This window comes from Centropristis striata, chromosome 17 (genome assembly GCF_030273125.1).
Source record: "Centropristis striata isolate RG_2023a ecotype Rhode Island chromosome 17, C.striata_1.0, whole genome shotgun sequence".
NCBI classification, from domain to species: domain Eukaryota; kingdom Metazoa; phylum Chordata; class Actinopteri; order Perciformes; family Serranidae; genus Centropristis; species Centropristis striata.
Window position 1 is genome coordinate 10,223,738 of NC_081533.1, and position 22,533 is coordinate 10,246,270.

At 36.6% G+C, this 22,533-nt stretch overlaps 2 protein-coding genes across 3 annotated transcripts in view; one reads left to right on the forward strand and one right to left on the reverse strand.

Moving 5' to 3' along the window:
* Window positions 1-3,112, forward strand: part of capn1 (calpain 1) — a 51,480-nt gene extending 48,368 nt beyond the window's left edge. The window contains exon 22 of the mRNA XM_059354325.1: window positions 60-3,112. Coding sequence (XP_059210308.1) covers window positions 60-86 — 27 coding nt within the window. The 3' untranslated portion in view covers window positions 87-3,112. The remainder of the gene's footprint in view (window positions 1-59) is intronic.
* Window positions 3,113-3,780: 668 nt separating this feature from the next.
* pnp5a (purine nucleoside phosphorylase 5a) lies at window positions 3,781-9,170 on the reverse strand. Of its 2 annotated transcripts, XM_059354900.1 has the most exons (6): window positions 8,922-9,170; window positions 7,892-8,061; window positions 7,679-7,782; window positions 6,410-6,585; window positions 5,593-5,783; window positions 3,781-4,483 (listed from the first exon to the last, which is right to left on the reverse strand). In XM_059354900.1, the coding sequence occupies exons 1-6, from the start codon at window positions 8,942-8,944 to the stop codon at window positions 4,266-4,268; spliced, it is 882 nt and encodes a 293-aa protein (XP_059210883.1). In that variant the 5' UTR covers window positions 8,945-9,170; the 3' UTR covers window positions 3,781-4,265. The 2 variants fall into 2 exon arrangements, with proteins under 2 accessions (XP_059210883.1, XP_059210882.1); XM_059354899.1 differs by lacking the exon at window positions 8,922-9,170 and having other exon boundaries at window positions 7,892-8,250.
* Window positions 9,171-22,533: the final 13,363 nt, after the last annotated feature.

The window sequence follows — 22,533 nt, forward strand, 5'->3', positions numbered from 1 at the left end:
TACCTGTGACTTATTCATAACATGCCCCCACTAATTCACATGCTGTCTGTGTTTTACAGTGGATTACCCTGACCATGTTTGCCTAGAGATGAGCGGACTCTTCTGTAAATGTTGCACTGCATCCTGCTGCAGCTCCAGACCCAGTATGTGTTGTTTCAGACGTGCCTTTTATTCTCCACCAGTTCTTCCTCTCGCTGCTGAGGCCCTCTGATGCTAAAAGACTGTAAATTCATCTTTACAGTGCCTACATTGGAAACATGTGCCAATACTTTAGTTGTCACCTGATTTGCCAACAGAAGGAAGCTCACTTCTTGTAGCCTGGCGGTCAACTCTGCGGTAGCACAAGCTATTTTTTTTTTAAGCAGAGCTACTATGATGGCAGAAATAAACATATTGGTTGAATTTCAATGGGTGGAGACAAAAAGTCCCACATTTTTGTGGTGCTATATAGCTTGCCTGGTTGGGGAAAAAAAGTAGTTGTATATTTTCTTATTCTAGCTGTCGTCCTTGGTCAAAGAGTTTGTATCCACTTCTAAGAGAGAAAGCAGATGAATCAATTAGTCAAATACATTTATAAATTGACAAATAAACACAACATGTAAGCAACATTATGCAAGCATCTTTTGCCTCCAAAAAGAGGAATTCACTTCTTCACCACTGTCCTAAATATGAACAGCAGTACAGGATTATTACTTACAATCAAAAGAAATGATTGACAACCTCACAAACACAGCCACACAACACAAGACCTAGCAAGCCAGCTAACTAGCCTTACACCAAGGAGACCAGTTCGGCTTCAGGTCCTGCAGCCTTTATTATGGGACTTTTTTTTTAAAGATTATTTTTGGGCATTTTACTGCTTTATTAGATAGTGACAGATAGAAAGGGGGAGACAGAGGGGAAGTCATGTGGCAAAAGGTCCTCAGGCCGGATTCGAACCCGGGTCCACCGCAGCAAGGACTCAGCCTTAATGGCACACGCTCTACCTGTGTGAGCCACTGAGATCTACTCCTGTCTGGCAGCCTGCCTCCTTTTCATTCCTTGTTCCCTCCATCAATGTCCTATTTGGCTTCTTTGCCATGATTTCCGTAGAGGCTGCTAAACCCTGTCTCAGTGACGCTCACTGCCAACATTCCCCTCCAACCCTGGGCCTGAACAGCTCCTCCTCTCGATGGTCCAAAGCTCCTGTGCTAGTGGTGTAAACACCAACCACTCCCCTGGTGCTCCTAGCAGTCCTGCAGCACTGCTAACTGAGCTAGCTGACGGCAGCTTTTATTTAACCAACAAGTAAAGACTTCTCTCTATCAGAAAACTACGAGTCGAGGCGGAGCAGCCCAAGGACATCAGAGGGGAAAACCAGAAAACATTTCTTTCATAAAATATTATCCAGTTTGCTCAAAACAAGTGACATAGTTGTCAGTACAAGTCAGTTAAGCATCTTGAAGCTTGTATTTTAAGGTGAAAGTGTTGCATAATGGCAATTTCACTAACACCAAAGCAAGTGCCGCAACACAAGACATAGCAAGTCAGATAATATCAGTAACTAGTCCTGTCCTGCAGCTTTTTATTACTTTGTTGACCGAAAACGCTCACAAAAGTCAGTTTAGAATGAAAATGATCTCGAAGCTGTTATTTAAAGGTAAAATTTGTGCATAATGTTGCTTTAATAAACATAAAATGTGTTAAATAAAACTGACAAGTGAAATAATTCTGAAGATTTTTTAGCAGGATTTAGCTAACCCTTTCTGAACTTGGTAACTAGGCCAGCGATTGGGTGAATTAATTAAAGAAATGTAAAAAGCAAGTTGCCAAGAAGCGAACCAGCACTTTGAATAATAGTTTTTGGCCTCTGTGCTGCTGAAAACCAAACCAATATGATTATTTTTGCTCCGTGGTGTTTCACCTCTTGTAAAGAGGTTAAGTGGGAATTTTTTAGTGGTTTAGTGTTTAATGGTGAAAATGATCATTAATGTGTTCCACATAATGAGCAGGGGTAGTTCTGCATCGCTGCATTCATCTGAAAGGGGACAATAATACTTTTACACAGATTTTTTATCAAATGAATTCTCTGATAAATGAAGAGAATCCTGTGCTGGGTCCAACAATCTAACTGAGGACAATCAGCTCCTTTCAGAGATTATTTTTTAAAACCTGCTGTCAGTTATCACAATCTCCTGTGCCAGATGTGGAGAGCTGCTGAGTGTGCCAGCTTCTTCTTCAGCCTGCTCTTTAAATTCTTCACATTCAGCACGTATGAATGAGCGGAACATGTATCTCTACTCTGCCTTTGTAGCGCCGTTGGCACTATTTTTTGTTCACATCTTGTGCCAAACTTTGCTTTCACCTCAGCATCAAGAGTCCACTCATGTAGCTTTACCGGGCCCTGCAGTGCGGAGACAATGGTGGTGTGTTGTATCATAAAGAATGTGTTGTTTCTGTTTAGCTTTACATACTTATAATTCTGCATGGCACTTTTTACTGATATGGGAAAAACTTTTATAATCGTCGCTAGAACTGGATGTCATGGTGGTTTTTAAAAAGGGATGCCTTGCCAAGAACACGTCGATACTTAAGGTGAAGGTGAACTATTATGCAAGATGGATGGATTTGTTGTGTGCATGCAGTGTGCAATGTGATATAATGTCTGCCTGCCTAATTTCTGTTCAACCATGGGAGCAAATGTTTTATTTGAAGAGTTATATTCCAAAATGACATTTTTACACACTTTTAGGGGTGAAAAAAAAGACTTGGAAGTGTTAAAATATGGAGGATCTACACGGAAAGTGTTATTATTTTCTTAAAGTGTTTTAACTGCCAAAGTAATTTGTTCTGCCATTTTTTTAATGTTTTTGTAAATGGAAGAACTGAATTTGAAACATTTAATTCAAAAAGTGACAGCCAAACCCCTCCAATGTATCTGATACTCCAGCAACGCCATTATTCATGTGTTCAGTTCTTGCAGCGTAACGCTTATGTAACATTAGATAATGTTTACAAAGGTAACATTCTGGGTCCCTTTGGACCCGTTCGTCATGCAATGCGTTGGTTTACTGTGTAGAATCTCTGTTGAACTTCAACACACACTTTGAAAATAAACATGGGAAAGAAAGAACACCCGTCTGTTTTCATTCCTTTAACAAAGTCTCATTCAAACTCTAGACTAGAGCTGCAACGATTCAGTGACCAATAGATTTATCAGAAAAGAAAGCACCAATCAAAAGTAACTTTTAATGCAAAAATTGCAGTTTAAAATTTTTTTTTGGTCAAACAAATGCTCAAATGTTGGTGAAACCTGAAAATTGTGATTAAAAAATAGACATATGAGTGAAGAGTTTCCCTTTAGAAAATGAATAAAGTTCAATTTTAAAGTGAAATTGGTTTGGGTATGGACTGGTATTTTATTGAAATTTATTTTACCCATTTATTTGTATTATCTTTATTTTTTATTATTAGAATTTTTAAAATCTAATAAAAAATAATCTTTTTAAAAATATTTGTTATTCATTTTCTTGGTATGTTATTGTATGTATTTGAAGTATTGATTTTTTGTGACTTATGTGACCCAAGAATGACAGAAAAAACTTAAACTTAAAATTAAATAAGTGTATTTCATCATCTTATTCTTACATTAAGTCTGACGCAGGTCTGAGACCTTTATGGTTGTGATGAGAAAATGTATTTTAATATATATTATGTAATAAATAATATATATATATATATATATATTTATTTTAACCCCCCTTCTCTCTGCACCCCAAAGAACAACACAAACAAAGGTAGTATAGTAATAAATAACTCCTTTAGTAACAACATTCATGTGAAAAAAACAAGCACAGAAAATACCTTAAGGCCACTAATGTACACATTTGAAAATCATAATATTAAGATCTTTACAGCAGATTTGTTTTGCTCATTGTTAACTTAAATCGCAGACATTTATACAAGCCGATCACATGTTTTAAGTTAGAACAAATAAATTATTTTTTTAAAAAAGACACTTTTTTTTCCGTCTGGAGCCACTTGATAAAGGAATGTAAGACATGAGATAAGGCGCAGTGAACACAAATCTAAATCTAGGTGAGATTCTTCGGCGGGACTACAACATCATCGTCGTTTGACCTAAACCTAAAAACAGTCCAACTGCTCACCTAGATAACAAAAGTAGATTTTCTTTGGGGAAACAGTATTAAATATAAAACAACTTGAACTCTCCTTCAGTCACACTGAAATGCTTGAAGCTAGCTTTGGGATTAGCTCGGCGTTTCTCAGGCGTAGTTGTTGTTGTGCTCGATCCGGGTCACCATGGTGGAAACCAGCCGCTCCAGCTGCTCCGCTCGCTGCTTCCCCGTCTGGAGGACCTCCTCGTGGTTGGCCTTCTCCTCGCTGTCGTAGTCCATCACCGCCTGGTTGGTGATCAGCGAGAGGGCGAAGACGCGCATGCCGCAGTGACGCGCGATGATGACCTCGTGGACTGTGCTCATACCTGGAGAGCAAAAATAAAACATCAGGATAAATATTAAAGATACCAGGATTTAAGGTGAATATAAAATGCTTATTTTCACTTGTTATAAAGCATGAAATATGCATGTAAGGAAGTCCATTTTCATTGAAAATAAAATAAATAAAAATTTAAATATAAATAAATACATAAAACAATATAGTTATGGAATAAATTCTTAAATAAATGAATATTATACATATATATATATATATATACCTTTTTGAATATATATTTATATATATTAGTCAATATAGCTAAAAAATGTAAAAGTTAATTGAATTTATTCATTTTTTAATTTAATTTATTTCAGGAGACTTTTATTTCCTTCCAAACCCTTTCCTTCATCCACACTTTCATATATGAAATGGAAAAATTAATAAATAAATAAAAATATATGGCATTTGGAAATAAAGCATATGAATTTAATAATATATAAATAAATGTTTTTTTAAATGAGCTATTTTTTTTTTACTTTCTACATATTGACACATGTTTTAATTAATTCATATTTTTCATTAAAGTATTTGTTTATATCAGGATTTATTTTCCGTGCTTATTTATTTAATAGGCATATTTATTTATTCAACATTTACTAGAATGGTCTTTTTTAAATAACCCATTTATTTACATAACCATATTAACATATTTAATTATATATTTTTATTCATGTAATTATTTATATCAGGATTTTTTCCCCCATGCTTATTTATTAATTTGTTTTTTTTTTATTTATTTTACATTTACTAAAATTATCTTCTTTTTTTTTTAAATAACCCATTTATTTACTCAACCATATTAACATATTGAATTATATATTTTTTATTCATGTAATTATTTATATCAGGATTTTTTTTTCATGCTTATTTATTAATTCGTTTTTTTATTTATTTTACATTTACTAGAATGGTCTTTTGACTGGTTTATGATGTTGTTTATCAACCAATATTAATATAATAATTAAATTAAAAAAAAACCTCAATGCTGCTTTAAAGGTTGTTTTTTTCATATATCACAGCTGCACATGTACTGCTTCTAAAATGTTTTTATGCATGTGTCAAATAGTCCCAATAAAGTGCATAGAAATGACTCACCAACAGCGTCAGCGCCCAGTTTGTGCAGCATGCGGCTCTCAGCGATGGTCTCGAACGATGGACCACCCAGCACGCAGTAGACGCCCTCCCTCAGGAAGTCTCCGTAGCCGAGCTCCTGTCCCACGTCCATGGCCACCTGCTGCAGCTCTCTGTCGTAGGCGTCAGACATGCAGGGGAAACGCACACCAAACCTGCGAGAGGACGAAGCAGAGTGAATAAGATAAGATATAGATATAGAAGACAGAATAAGAATATAAAAAATGAGACATATACATACAGTCATGGGAAAAAATGATTAGACCACCCTTGTTTTCTTCAGTTTATTGTTCATTTTAATGCCTGGTTTTTATTTTCTTGATAATACCCAAAATCATTATTAAGAAAACCATGGAAAATGTCTAGATATCAGCTCTTAGATTAAACTCTTATGAGCTATTTTCGTCGTTATCATTATATCTGTCCAAACAAATGTACCTTTAGTTGTACCAGGCATTAAAATGAACAAGAAATTGAAGAAAAAGGGTGGTCTAATATTTTTTTCCATGACTTTACATTCTATACACATTCTATACATACATTTCTGCTATTTGGCATAATTTTTAATATATATGTTTTTTGTTTGTTTGTTTTCCTGAGAGTACTTTGCATTTTACAGATATTGCACATTGGAAAAACTAGATTTTAGCTTGTTAAATAGGTGAAATAAGTTGTAGCATGTAGTGGTATGAACATCAGGTGAGGTCACGGGCCAGAGGAGACTCTGCCGGGTGTGTGCAGCGAGGTTTAACAGGAAAAAGAAAAAAGAAACCCGTCTCACCTCTCATCGTTGGGACCGGACAGCGGGTTGTTGCCAGCGAAGCCCGGCATGTTGAGGTGGTCCTTGATGATCATGATGTCTCCAACTTTGAAGTCCTGATTGAGGCCTCCGGCCGCGTTGGTCAGCATCACCGTCTCCACGCCGAGCAGCTTGAAGATGCGAATGGGCAGCGTGATCTGGAAACACACACACATAAAGTTTATTAATAAACTGTAGATGTTATGCAACTATTCAGAGGGTTTATAACAGATCTTTCAGCAGCATTCTTGAAATGACACACACGTCACGGCAATTTTCTCCTTCATGGTAAGTGTTTGAATATATGGAATGCCATTCTATTAAATAAATAAATGCATACGTAAATAAATAAAAATGCCAATTAAATGAGTCAATATGGCTATGAAATAAATCCTAAAATAAATAATAAAACATAATAAATAAATATAGTAATATACAAATTAGTTTTGTTCATAAATATATAAATAGTTTATTAAAAAAATGTTGGAAAAAAAACTATGGATAAATTAATGAATAAGGCATTATAGATAAAAGTTAAGTAAAGTATAATAATTTTATAAAATGTAATAAAGGTTTCCTGAAATAAATAGATAGATAAATGTTCTTAAATATAATAAAAATGTGCTGTAATAAATACATTTAAAATTCTGAAATAAGTCTAATAATAATAATAATAATAATAAAACAAATAAATAAAATATAAATAAAAAATAGAAAGAATAAATAAATGTAAATGCATAATTATGATTAAAGTAGTAAATAAAATAATAAAGAAGTCCTTTAAAAAAATAAAATAAATGTATATTAATTCAACTACATAGACTTATGTATGTATAAAATGTAATGAAAACAAATAGATATATAATTATATAAGGCAATAGATAAAGGAATAAATAAATAAATATAAAATATAATAAATACATATATAATAAAATATAATAAAAATGTCCTGAAATAAATACATTTAATTAAATAAGTCATCTGGGGGGAAAAAGATGTGGAATTATGAAATAAAAATTATTATTATTATTATTATTATTAATAATAATAATAATAATAAAAACAATAATAATAATAATGATTAAAATAGTAAATAAAATAAAAATAACTATTTATCTATTAATTTAACTACATTGACTCATGTATGTATATTTATTGTGGCTTTTATTTCATATACATATTTATTTATTTATTTATTTATTTATTTATATTTAATACTGAATTAAATGGCCTGTTGTAGCACACACACACCTTCTGGATGGCGTAGCCCTCATACAAGTGGAAGCGGCCCTGCATGCAAACACAAGGCCTCCCCTTTAAGGTGCCAAACACCAGCCGGCCTGCATGTCCGTGCACTGCAGAGTAAAAAAAAAAAAAAACACACAACACAAACCAGTCAGTAAATATAAACAGCAAATGGAAAAACCAGCCAGTAACTGAGAGGCCTGTTGCTGTTAAACTCACCGGTGCTCTGAGGAAAGTTGGGGATGTCCTTGTAGTTGAAGGCGACCTGTTCCTTCAACATGTCAGCCAGCCCGCCCAGCCCCGAGCCGCACACGATGCCCACCGTGGGCCGCACGTCCGTCTGGGTCAGCAGCCAGTCGGCCGTTTCCTTGCAGTCGTCGTAGTTGAAGCTGGAAGACATGAAAAGAGAGTCAGGCGTCAGAATGTCCTCATTAACCCTCTCTTTACCTCCTGATTCACTGGGTATCATGTGGTCGCTATAATCACATTACAGGATAAGCTGCTTTTTCTGGGCCGCATCTGAGGAGTGCTACTAATAAGGATATGACTTGAAGACACACACACACACACACACACATTCCTGCACTCACAGAAGTGTCAGTAAAACACACACACACGCACACACACATTTTTTTGAGTTGACTACACTCACTCACCCCACTTATAATAATAATGTTGGTCAAATAATTTGCACATTTGCACAATTTTTATTATAATAATTCTGATTATCCTCATTATGCATAAATTGTATATTCCTATAGAGTTTTCTCATTTGTCCTAGTTTTATTCTTTTTATATGTTAATTACATTTATCTATCTATCTATCTATCTATCTATCTATCTATCTATCTATCTATCTATCTATCTATCCCCTGTGACTTCTGTAATTCCTATAAGTGACAATTTGTGTAATTCCTTTCATGTGACAACCCACTCAAGCATATATAAGTGCACACTGTGCTATAAATAACTGCCCTGTAGTGCCACAGAACAGCCTTAATAAAGAATACTGGTGCTACTATTGGTCTAAATGTGCTATAAAGTCCATATAAAGTGCACAAATAGTTAATAATTTAATTGCATGTAGTAATAAATAAATTCAATTTAAACTATGCTGCGCAAAACGCATGTGCGCTTCTTCTTTTTTTTTGGCCCCCTGCCCGGTGTATTTTCTCCTGCCCATGTGTTCTGCAGCATGCGGATACTGGAGGAAAACTGAAAGGACAGTTTGTACAAAAAGTCAACTCACCTTTTGTTTCCCTCTGGATACATCGCGGAAGGTAAAATAAGTTACTGTCGAGGTGAGAAACGCGAAGAAATGTGCACTTTTAAAAATTATTATTCTTTAGCGCAGAAAATGAAGCTCCAGAGCGGCAAAAACGTCGAGTCAGAGCCCAGAACTTAAAATAATATCGGTTAAAAACAAAAGTTTATTTTAAAATTCTTTCTTCTTTTTTTTCTCTGGTTTGGAGTCCTGTTAGAGTCTTCAGTTCGTCTCTCTGGTCTTGTGGAGAAAAGTTGGAGCCGCCGGGTTTATTATAGGCGCATAGTCCCGCCCCCCTGGTGACGCATGTGGATGCTGCAGCCTGATTGGCTGATCGGACACACCTTCAAAATAACATAAAGAGGAAATATATGTTCTGATCGATCGACAGCCCCCCCAACTAATTCACCCCCTACCTGTTCCCAGCAGCAGAGGCCACTTCCTGCTGTTATTATCAACAGGAAGTTATTGCATCCGCTGTTTATAAATCAGCTTGTTATTGATCTACATGATGTGCATTTTCAGCATGACGCAGGTTTTGTTTTGGACCTCACGTGTCTGATGCGGTTGTTGCTCCTTTTCTCACCATCAGTTCATGTTTTCATGTCCTCACTGGGACGAGTCACCACATATGTCAACACATGCTGACTTTTAAATGCCATTTTTCCAATTTAATGTTTAAATTTCAGGTACTTACTGGAGCATTTCCATTTTATACAAATGCATACTTCTGCTCCTTTATTATTAAAATGTATAATTTTATAAAATGTTATTTTTTACTGCCAAATAACAGTAAATAACCTTAAGTTCTTTTTCAGGTAATTTCTTTAATATGTATAATATACAGTACATATCTGTACACACACACACACACACACACACACACACACACACACACACACACATATGTAGAATAACTTAAGTTTTTTTTAAACTTTAATATGACGGTAAGTGTTTGGCAACTTTTGCTGCCAGACTTAAATGTTTTGTTGTTTTTTTAAGAAAAGAGAAAGTTGCATTCATTCTACTTTCAGCTATATGATGTATTTTTTTCATATATATATATATATATATATATATATATATATATATATTACATAGAAATAACTGTAATTCAACATTAAAGACCATTAAGCAATTTAATAATATTGTGCGGAAAAAAATCTGTAACCCCCCATTATATTAATTTACAGATTTCAAGTTCCATTTTACAGTTAATATTTGGAATAATTTAAAAACAGGGTTTACAGGGTTTAAAAACCCTGTAAAATATCACATTAACTTTAAAAACAACATTTTTTTTATAATATGTGTCTGACAGTTAAAGTTACTTTACAGATTACACTCAAATCTGGAAAATATGACACATTGTTATATACAAAACAATGATTTTTTTTTACATTAAACTGCACAACATGCACCGATAATAATTATTATCAAATAATATAAAACTTAACTTAATAATTTTTACATTTACCGAAACGACAAATTGCACTGACAGTTTGAAACACAATGACAAGGATGTGACAAGCATTTTTCCCCACTGCTTTGTCAAAGATTGCTTCACGGTGTGTGTTATTGCTTTTGTTGCCAGTAAGACTTCATTGGCACACCTTGTTGGAGCACGTGTGTGTGTGTTGTAAATGAGACAGGTTACGATCCGGTAAGTCATAAATAGACATTGTGTTTTGTCTTACATTGATTAGTTTCCTTTCAATCGACTCATTTATGGCTCCACATTGTACTCATTAGATGTTGTTCCAAGCTTGCACACACACACACACACACACACACACACACACACACACAATCACGAGGCATGTCACCTGGACTAAATGTTCTGTAATTGATGTACCGTGATCAATTTGAAACAGAACGTTCAGCAGTGACGGACACACCTTAATGGGACGCGGGCCAAGTGTGAAACTGCAGAAAAGACACACATTAGTGGATTCTTTCAGTGGTGGAAGAACTATTCAGACCCTGCACTAAAAGTATCCGTGGTTCAGTGTGGACAAACTGTTTATTACAAGTGTTCACTGTTGCCAGCAAAATCCAGTGAAAGTATCAGAAGTACAAGAAGTAAATGTGCAGAACAGCCCATTTAGTTGTTTTTTGTGTTCTGTCTGTGTTCACATGCCAACAGATTTACAAGCTTAATCAATCAGTTAAAAGAACATATTGTGATATATTGGCTTATTTAACCATCTATGTGGCTTAAATAGTTCCTACAAACATGTTAGTTTTGTATGAACTACCTACAGAAGTGGCTTTACGGCACTGACACACCACCATACTACGCACACGGTCGCCCATAAAGTTGGACTAATTGTGTTTTCAGACAGATAAATACATAGTACACATAGTTAAGTTCTGAGAAGATGTACTGTACTGTTTTAGGCAGGTGTGAAAAATGCTGTAATATAGGAAATGCTTTCAAAAATAGAAATTATAGTTTATTTTTAATCAATTAACAAAATGCAAAATGAGTGAACAGAAGAAAAATCAAAATGAAATCAATATTTGGTGTGAGCTCCCTTTGCCTTCAAACCAGCATCAATTCTTCAAGGCATTTTTTCCACACCTGCCTAAGACTTCTGCACAGTACTGAAAACTTTATCCGTCAAGAGTAAATCGCATTGTCACAATCATTTCATGGAAAGAGGTAAAACTATATATATATATATATATATATATATATATATATATTTTTTTTTTTTTTTTTTTTACCTATATTCCAATTTTATGGGCAACTGTGTATACAGTCATGGAAAAAATGATTAGACCATCCTTGTTGTCTCCTTGCTTTCTTGTTCATTTTAATGCCTGGTACAACTAAAGGTACATTTGTTTGGACGAATATAATAACAACAAAAATAGCTGGTAAGAGTTTAATTTAAGAGCCGATATCTAGACATTTTCCATGTTTTTTTTCGATAATAACCAAAATCATTATCAAGAAAACCATGGAAAATGGTTTGTCCAAACAAATGTACCTTTAGTTGTACCAGGCATTAAAATGAACAAGAAATTAAAGAAAACAAGGGCCTAATAATTTTTCCATGACTGTATGTTGCTGATTTTGGTGGAACTGAATCATATTTACATACATGGAGAAAATATTTGTTTGTTTGTTTCCTCTGATGTCCTTCAGCTGTCCTGCCTCGACTCTCTGTGATTTATGTAGTGTCCCGATGGACAGAAAGTTTTATATTTGTTGCTAAAGTAAGGCTAACTGCTAACTAACATGAGCTGCTGCTGCCAGATGTTGAGACATGCGACTTTGATGCAGGGAAATAAGAAGAGAAGTCTTGGACCGTCTTCAAGAGAGTTTTGTGTAAAATAAAAAGCTCCACTGAGCTGGACATCTTGCTGTTAGATGAGAAATTAGGTTAATATTAAGATAAGATAAGATTCTCATTTATTAGTCCTACAACGATCAAGTATTACAGCAGGTAAGTGGATAGCAAGATAACAATAAATAGTAAACAAGCAGTATGAACTAGAAATATAGAGAGTATTAACAATTTACAATTCAAACAAGTAGACATATAGAAAAAGTATTAACAATATAGACATGTAGAGTATTAGTATTAACAATATTAGCTGGCTTGCTATGTCTTGTGTTGTTGCACTTGCTTGACGTTTGGCTCTGTTAGAAAAGCTGACGAGTTTTTGATCACACTCAAATGTTACATGTGGAAATATGTTCATTTTTGCGGTTCAACGTTTGTTACACTCCAAGATAATATTTGACTGTTAATAGGAATAACGGTTTTGAAGTTTTGTCGTTAAAAAGACGTATCGACGATGATGTATCAGCACTCGTGGAATGCCTCATGTCCAATCAAATGATTTTTTACTGCTGTATAAAGCACAATATTTCTCTCCGAAATGTATCGACGTACAAGTAGAGAGTGGCATAAAATGGAAAGTACTCAAGTTAAGTATGTAACTTGTGTACTGTATTAAGTAAACCTCAAAATTGTACTTGTGGGTTAGGGTTATCTCACCTTTAACATATAAAAACTTTCTGGCTTTACAAATTTTTTCCCCTAAAAGCGATGGATTCTAACAGAAAAAAGCCCATCAGCAGAGGGGTGGGCACTCCGTTAAACAAAGGTAAAGGCAGCTGTGTGAAAGGCTGAAGAACTGTTTGTGTGTCTGTTATGAACAAAAACTAGGCCAAGGACCAGCTGATCACTGACGCTTGTTTCTACCTTATTGATCTACTGTCCTTCTCTTAGAGTTTAGGCCCACAAGTCAGGTGTCCTCATGTCCATAAATGGTGAAGGTGGAGGCTGCAAATGCCTGATTTAGTTTCCACATTTTAAAATGGACGTTAGACTCTTATATTAATGCACGTTAGATAGGTTCACTGACTTCTTTTAAGCCTAAACTGGTGGTGGTTATGGTTAGCACTGTGTAGAGATTTATCCTAATATAGATATTTTGTATTGGTACAGTAAGAGGTTGTCTGATTGATGGCCAATATGGCGTTTAAGACACTAGACACTCCATTCGTAAAGTCAGAGTAATATGTACCTGAGATCATTTATATTTAAATGAAAGTTGACCGACCACCATTGGTTGGCTTTGAATGACAGTCTTTGCTGATTTCCCAGTTAAATGTTTTACAATGATAAAAAAAAGTCTTAATTTCCCCTGAATTCCTGACAAACGGTTCCAAATAAAGGCAGCCTCTTAAGGACAATCAAATGCTTTGTGCAATGAATAATTGAGATATCTGTCTGAAGTTTCATTTAATCAATCTTTATGAAACCAGCCTTTGACTCCATGTGTGTGCATTGATCACAGCTTTTAAGAAAATCCCAAATTAAAATGACATTAGATATCGGACACCAAAGCTTGCAAAACTGTGAGCAGAGTGTGAGAGAATTACATAAGAGGAGCACTTGTGTTAATGTTGCTGAAAATCCCACTGGTCACTGACAAATATTACGTAACACTCCACCCTCTTTTTTTTTTTTTTTTTTTAATTGTATTAGTTCCAGAACCGTGAATATCATGTATATTTTATAAAAATGGCATATTCTCAAACAACCGTTTCGAGTCAAGGTCGACCTGTAATCATTATGCAAGATGACATAAGTAAATTATTGACCTCTGCCTTGGTTTACTTCTGTAGGATTACACAGGTAAATACAGACATAAGAGGGTCGCACCAAAGTCTACCAGCAGCCAAAACACGGATCCATCACAACATACAGCCTGACGTCGTGGACCTTGAGTTGTTGTTTGGTAGTCGTCGTTCTTGGTGTGTATTATGACTTCGTTCTCTGTTTGGGTTCCGTTGTCTCCATATCTCTTTTTCCTTTTAAGGACAGTTGTTAACTTTGTCTGATAACACCTTGGCAGTCGTCCCATTGACCTCCTCACCCCTCCCTCCGGTTACAGCGAACACGCCTTTGGCTCAGCCAATGATTGGGGGCCAGCATGACGGCCCACAGTAACCTGTTAACCTGTTCCTCAGTTTTTACAGCCAAATTGTAAAAAATCTATAAAAATGTTCACAAGGATTCTCCGAATGTAGACGCTGATGGTGGCAGGAAAAGTTACACAAACAGAAATCTGTCATCCGTCAGCTTTTTTCCCCTTATGAGTGATTTTTCATGGCATTGTTCTTGCTGAAAACAGACATAAGTCCGACATGGGACACGATGTCAGCAGACCGGCAGAAACACAGCAGTTTGTCACGTCATGAATCCCGACATGCATGCCATGCCAAACAATCTGCCATGTTTGATGTCATTTGCAAAGCTGCCGGAGCGAATGCATGCGGAGATTTCTCATACGGCAAAGTCTTGACCTGAAACCATAGAGAAACAACCACTTCACCCCTCTGAAAGCTGCTGTGACAGATGTGAGGGCCATGTGTCTGCTGAAAGGTCCTGCCTGTGATCCTTCTGTCTTTAAAAAAAAAAATATATACAGGCCAAAAGTTTGGACACACACCTACTCATTCAATGCGATTTTTCTTTATTTTCATGACTATTTACATTGTAGATTCTCACTGAAGGCATCAAAACTATGAATAAACACATATGGAATTATGTACTTGACAAAAAAAGTGTGAAATAACTGAAAACATGTCTTGTATTTTAGATTCCTCAAAGTAACCACCCTTTGCTTACTAGAATATAAGACATGTTTTCAGTTATTTCACACTTTTTTGTTAAGTACATAATTCCACATGTGTTCATTAATAGTTTTGATGAATCACAATGTCAATAGTCATGAAAATAAAGGAAACACATTGAATGAGAAGGCGTGTCCAAACTTTTGGCCTGTACTGTATATATTTTTATTCCGCTTGTTACAATATAATTTGAACAAAAATGGTAACATAGGGTGTTAAGTTTTTAGAGGATATTTTCTGTTCTCTTTTTCACTCTGTAGCAGATTTTCTTATCTTTCACTTTGCTCACCATAATATTCTTCATGTTTGCTTTTTTTTTTGCTGAGGGAAAAACCCACATAAAGCACAGTGTACATTTGAGGTTGTGCAAATATTTCTTTAGATATTGATGCCACAGGAAAGACCTAAACTATCAGAGCTATACAGAAGTGGATGTTCTGCTCCTGGTGTCCTGTAAGCAAACACAAACTTATCTCATAAACTGATCTCACAAATTGTTTGCAAGAGGTGGACCAAGCAAGCAACACACACACACACACACACGTCATTTCTCCCTGCAGCAGACCTTTTTTTTTGCTGTTTATTGTTGAAATGACAAAAAGATTGGACAGTTTTTTTTCACTTAAGTGCTTCCTCCTGCACAGCTGAAGGTGCTGATTAGCCTGAGAAGTCCCTATTCACAGTTAGATATCACTCAGGGCAAAATGAAAACATTTAAACTGGAAAACTCGAAGCACATTCACACACAACATAACCTGACAAAGCCCTACAATGAAAATTTTGTCCTATAACCTGTTTGAACAAAAAACACATGGTGCACAAAACTGAAATTTGAGAATCTGCATTAGCAAACAACTCTAAAAACTAAAGATCAAGTCTGAAATCTTGGCATTCTAGTTGACTCAGATCTGTGGACTTAAGATTACAGGATTATTTATTTTGTGGGATACCTCCGAACTGCTCATGAGAACAGAGTGAATGATGATCAATATAATAATATAATGATCGACTTATGAAAATGTATTCATCATCATGGACTGAATGAACGAGAATGATTTTGACTTTAGAAATAGAGAAAATCTGCTAAAACTGGATTTCTAGAAGTCCCTTTACTGAGAGTTTTTGTAAAGCTGTTGACAAAGAATTATTTTTTAGTTTTTTACCTGCTTGACCTCATGCAGTAGAGCAGAGTGAAACGCTCTTAAAAACACGCTCTCCATTGACTTTGTATTGAATGAAGGTGTCTCCTTGTCAATTCTGTCTACAAACAAATAACAGAAAAATGTCTAAAAGCTGCTGTGTGGTGAAATACACTACCAACAGGGTAAAGAACCCATGTTTTTATATCTGACAAACTGAAAAAAATTACGTGAGACATCTGCAGTTGCAATGAGGAACAGTGCGATCCTGAAACATTTAGCGTTCACTCTCATATACGGTGCATTTTGTCACTAAGTCAAATATCCAAAGACATTTCTGTAAGTTTAGCTGAAGCATCTGACACAATGTAACTCGTATTGTAGCAGAATGTCTGCTAACATAAAGATAACATTAGCTTGCCAACAGCTAACTTGTCCTTTCTGGTAGACAGGGTGCTTAAATAATGATATACCGTCAGGGTGACGATGTATGGGACACAGTTGTGTTAAAGTTGTCCCAGAGGAATTACCACAAAAATCTCAAGCGATTGGATGGGAGAGGGGGAAAAGTCTGAATAAGGTAATATGAAAAAAAACAAAACAAGATCTTTTAAATAAAAAGGCTTGGATAAGGAGGAGGGAGAAACTAAACCACCACTGTTGAGCAGCTGACTGAAGAAAATAACTTAGGGAGCATAAGATAGTCCTAATAAACAACAAACAAAAATGCCTGTTAAGGAAGAAGCTGGGTTCAATAATGACCCAAGGCAAAGAACCAACTCATTAGGAAACACTAGGAATGATAGTAAATGCTTGAAATGGGAGAGGAGATGTTCTCACTGCCTCTGAAGGTGAGACACTGAGGCCGCGTTCAGACTGCAGGCAAATCTGATTCAAATCAGATTCCTACTCAAATCCGATTTTTAGGGCTGACTGTCCACACTATTTTTAGCAAGTGTCCAAATCGGATATGGCTCTGTTCAGACTGGGCCACATTATTGACTGATCTGACAGGTTGCCATAGTAACGGCGTCAGAGCGTCAGACGTCATATAATTGCGACAGCGACAAGAACAACAACAAACATGATGGAGGAAGGTCACCTCAGTATATTGGCCTTATCACTGTCCATTAGAGGTGCAGAACATCTCAGACGCACCAGGGGAGAAACCGAGCGGATGTATGCCCCCGTCGGGCCCGTATGAATCGGTGGACACCTCGTCTACGCGCTGCCGGCGCTATGCCGCGTAGAGTGACGTCACGGACAGTCAAAACTGATCTGAGTGTTTGGAGCGGTTCAGACTGAGACGCATCTGTCCAAATGGGATCTGAAACTACATACTGAAGGTGGTTTGGATCTGGTTTGCAAAAATCGGATTTCATGTGAGTTGTTACTGTTCAGACTTCAAAAGAGCCATCCAGTTCCAATCTGGATGGGCTAATCGGATTTTGGCTGGTAGTCTGAACGCGGCCTGAGTCAGCACAGAGCGCTGGAGCCCAACTGCATATAGACCTCCCACAACTGGTCTTAATAAGGGGCAATCAGAGACACACACACCTGACCTGAACTGAGCTGATCACTGATCCACAATGAGTGGCAAGTGTGATTACGCCTCACAGGTTTGCTTTAATCTGATAGTTTTAGCTAGAAACAGGCTTTTTGTTAGCGTTTCTACCCACGGTTGTGTGTCGTAGTAACCTCCCGGTGGGCGCGGTCTTCAGAGTATTCAGAGTATTCAGAGTATTCAGAGTATGCGCTCTGTCTCTGTACCCATTCTCTACTTCAGATACAGACACTTTGTCACAGCCATCAGTGTGATGCACTCAGAACCCCTTTGCTTTGGTCTTGGACGTGTTGCAGGCAGTGTGTCATTTTCTGCTAGTTACAGTACATTCATAGTTGCGTTTCAAAAGCAGTGAACTTTAAGCCATGAAACCCCTTGACTCGTGTAAATGAACAGGGTTGGGCTTAACCCTCTTAACTTTCTGTATACACTACTTGTCCTAAGGGTTAAAAATGACCCACCTTCACTAAAACCCCTTGAATAAAGCAGCTTGATTGATTTTCAAAACCCAAATCTATTGTGCATGAAGAAACAAACTGTCATTCATCACAAACCTGTGAATATCCAGATTGTCCCTCTTACAGTGCAGAAAAACTGGATTTAATGCGTGGAATCCACACCAGTCATAATTGGTTTACTGTTTTGCTTAAGTATGGGGTTTATTTTTATGATTTGTATTTCTAAAGGTAATTTATAGGTGTAAACATGATTTTTAGAAAGTGTGCATGTATGCCATGTATGGTTTTTATGTTTTTTTTGTGGTATGAAATTGATTTTATAACTGTCGGGTCAAAAAAGACAAGATTTGTACCATGTTGGTGTCCGGCTTGAATTTCAATGTGAAAAAACATCATTAAGGGGGTTTCCTATGCTGTTAAACATAGTGGTTGGTCATTTTTGACCCCTAAGACAAGACACGGGTTAAAAAACATCTACCGGACTACTTGACTACTGGATGGAGTTACATAGGTTGGATTCACAGGACAAAAACAAAAAAAAAACTCCTGGGTCAATGTCAGGAGTTTGTTTCACTCATCCAACCCCTGTCCCGCTTGGCCAAAGCGAACCTTCACACTATTTATTTATAACATCATTTTTATTTTTTATTATTATTTTTTTAGTTAACGGAAAAGCCGGTTCATCTTATACACACGCTAATGGGTGCTTAGTGCGTCAGTATCTGAAGTGTTGGGAAACAGACCCTGCTGGAATCACAGGCAGTACAATGGCACTGAAAACAGCTGTTTGACCTCATGTGCTCTTTGATTTTTAACGGTGTGACTTGCAGTCACATGTGCTGGAGATGCTTCTTCATGATCTGATCTGTGAGGTCAGACTATTGGAGCCTCAGCATTTGCACATTCTTGATAAAACAACCTTAAAATGTCTTTATTGATCTGTGGGGTCACTTGAGGACGTTGGTATTGAGAGATTTTCCGGATCAAAAACAGTTCAAAGCACTTTCAGAGAGACTGACCAGCCTTTTAAGACGATTGATTTATAACCCCGACCTTGAAGTATGATCAATAGGCATATGCTGCGCTAAGATCTCAAATAATCTGTTTTAACTAGGACAGTTTCTGTGTTATGTTGGGTCTAAAACCACATTGGAACTTTTCTAAAATGCTATTATCAATGAGAAAGGTATTAAGCTGATTAAAGCAGAGCTTTGCTGAGAAATGATAGGTTGGATGGAGGCTAGTTACTGAGGATATTTACATTTACAAGAGGTTTCTTCACTACCGCGGTCTTAAAAGCAGCACGAAAAGATGCCTTTAAAATGTTTCTAGGTACGTGTTACTTGTTTTTTAGGATAGAGAGGGTAAGCTGTCAAAAACATTCCTGATGAAGGTGGTGGGGATTGACTCAAGAGTGCAAGTGGAGGAGGACGTTTGAGCTGCAATCACACAAAGGTCATGATAGGTAAGATACAGGTTAAACTTTTTAAAGGTGGGTGGCTGCTATATGGTGAGTCGGTATTAGGGCTATTAACTGCTCTTCTAATGCCAGACCTAATCAAGGAAATTCATCTGCAGAATCCTGCTGGCAGTGAGGGACCTGGATCTAACAGCCTATCTGGTTGAAATAGGACTAGAGTATGGGCATTTTTTTATTGTGAATTACAATATTTTTCTTTCAGAATAGTCTGGTTTATTTTAAGCTTAAGACTAATACATTATCCACAAAAACAGAGAAATGTGTTCTTGCCTCCAATGAACAAGAACAAATTTAGTTCCTGCTAGGACATTTCATACTTCACATGACACTCAAGTGCAGAACTCCTGGGAAGTCCTTATAGGACCCTCCCACTGCAGGACATGTCAAATTTGAATTCAAATTTCTGACCAATCACACAATAGTTATTGGACACAACACAAGAAAAAATTCTCCCAAAAAGTTTTCTTTCCCAGGGCTGCAAGAACAGAATGATGTAATTTGGTTTTTGCAGCTCTGGGAGAGATGGCAGTTGCCAAAGAACTCTGTTGCAAAAACACTCCGGTCCTATCTATCTCAATACAAAATGAGACAACTTCTCACTTGATTTCTCATCTAAAATTCTCGTGGCAACATTATGGTCTCTATCGCTAGTTTGATAAAGCAGGGTAAGATTTGGGGCATGGCTACCTTTGATTGACAGGTTGATGAGCTGCCATCAGGATAGAAGCAAATAAAATGTGTATCCATGGCACTGTGTACATCTAAAAGGCTGTAAACTTCTTTGCAGTGTTTTCATCTCAGAACTTTGCCCCTTTCACCATGTGTTTTCAGTTCATGAGAGTTTATTTGTACATTTTGGTCATTAAAAAATGTCTTGTTCAGCGTTTGACCTCCCCAGTCCAAATATGGTCTCTCCCAGTTTCAAAAAACGGCAATGGATGTAAAACAAGATGGCGACAGCTGTTAACGCTGAACTCGATGTTTCAGATGGGCAGTCCACAAACCAACAGGTGCAGCAAAGATAAATCTCAATTGACTAATTAACTGTTTTTTTTTTTTTATGTATCCCATTAAAAAATAAGCATTTAGCCATACAAGTTATCACAATGGATAGATCTCCATTAAAGACTCAGTATTGTATTATCTTAAAGATCCATGTAATTATATCATGTGTCTGTTTATACAAGGATGTACTAATACAATGCTTACATACCTTATTGTCAGACTTTGCTTTGCATCCTTGACACTGTGACTTCTTCAGCAATAAAATAGAAATATGACCTCACATAAAAGTAGAATTTCTTGGTCTCCTGGTGTCATTCCTTCAATAAAACATACAGTATGTTACATAAACATGAAGCACTGACTGTGAATCAGCAGTAGGTCATGACAAGTGTTTGTACATTTATGGTGAGTGCCAAATACCATCAGTGCATGACAGTACTTGTTAAGAGGACACATTCCTCTAACGCAACCACTATTACATGAACAGTATTATGCAAAAGCTGCATGTTAGTGACCCTCTATATAGACTCATAGCTGCTGTCAAGGTTTTTTATGACAGGTGAAGAACTTTCTGCTGCACAAACTGCAAAAAAAAAAAAAAAAAAAAAACTGCCATTGGAGTGAAACAACTCTAGTCAATATCCTTGAAAAAACAAAATAAACTTCCACCAGAAACTGATCCTTGGGTCCTCTCTACATGCCCTTTTGACATAGATGATTCAAGAAGTGAGAGAAATGTATTTTACATAACCTGCAGATGGCTAATCTCATTAAAGATAACACTGGGAACCAACCATGTGACCAGAGGCTTAATACAAATAAAATATTTAATTTGAATCAGCACAATCCAGGTTAGATCCCATGTTTTGCTATGCATTCAAATCCATTCAAATTACAAATTTTACAAGATTACGGCATCCAGAAACCATACTCTAAACGGGACTGCATATCCCAGTGTATGCTACTAGCTTTGTAATGCAGGTAGAATATCAGGTCACTTAATAGCTTATTTACTTTAAGACACTGGAAACAATATTGGCCCAAGCAATTGTCAGAAACCACTGACAGTGTAATTGTAATTAATCGTAAGTGATAGATAAAAGTTGAAATTAAATTAAAGGTGCAAGCAGTGATGAACAGGCGCCTTTAGGCCACTGGCGGGACATGATCATTTATCATAATTTTGCATCACCTCCTTTGTCCACTATGTAGCATTAGAGAACACCAATACCCTTTTTCGACCAACACAAACCTAGTTATAGTGCTGGTGCTGGTTCTCAGTTGGTTGAACTTGCGAACCTTCTCAGAACCTGTTTGCTTTTCCACAGGCTCAAGAGCCACATAATGATGTCACTGTATATGTCTGCATACGTCTTAGCTCTCCGTAAGTATAATAACAACAATGGTAGATCACATCGTCTCTTCATAAATGTTGCTCCTGGTTTATCGAGCCTGCATTGGCATGCAAACACGACATGTACAACACATTTGTTCTGCTCAACTTGAATGCTATGGACGATGATTACGTTCACTGAATGTAAGACGTTGATGTTAGCCGTTGTTGTAAGCTAATGTTGGCCCGCTAACGCTAGCCCACATCAATCCAATTGCAGTTAAACTAATCAAATACATGTTTAAGTTGTTTCTTGTTGGTCATGATAATCCCGCCCCCAGACCCTGATGTAAGTGGTTAGAGTGTTTTGAGCCCAGCAAAGAGTTGGTGCCGCTCTGGAACCAGTGTTCCTGACTGAGAGACGGTTATTTGGCTGTTGAAACGCAAAGAACTGGTTC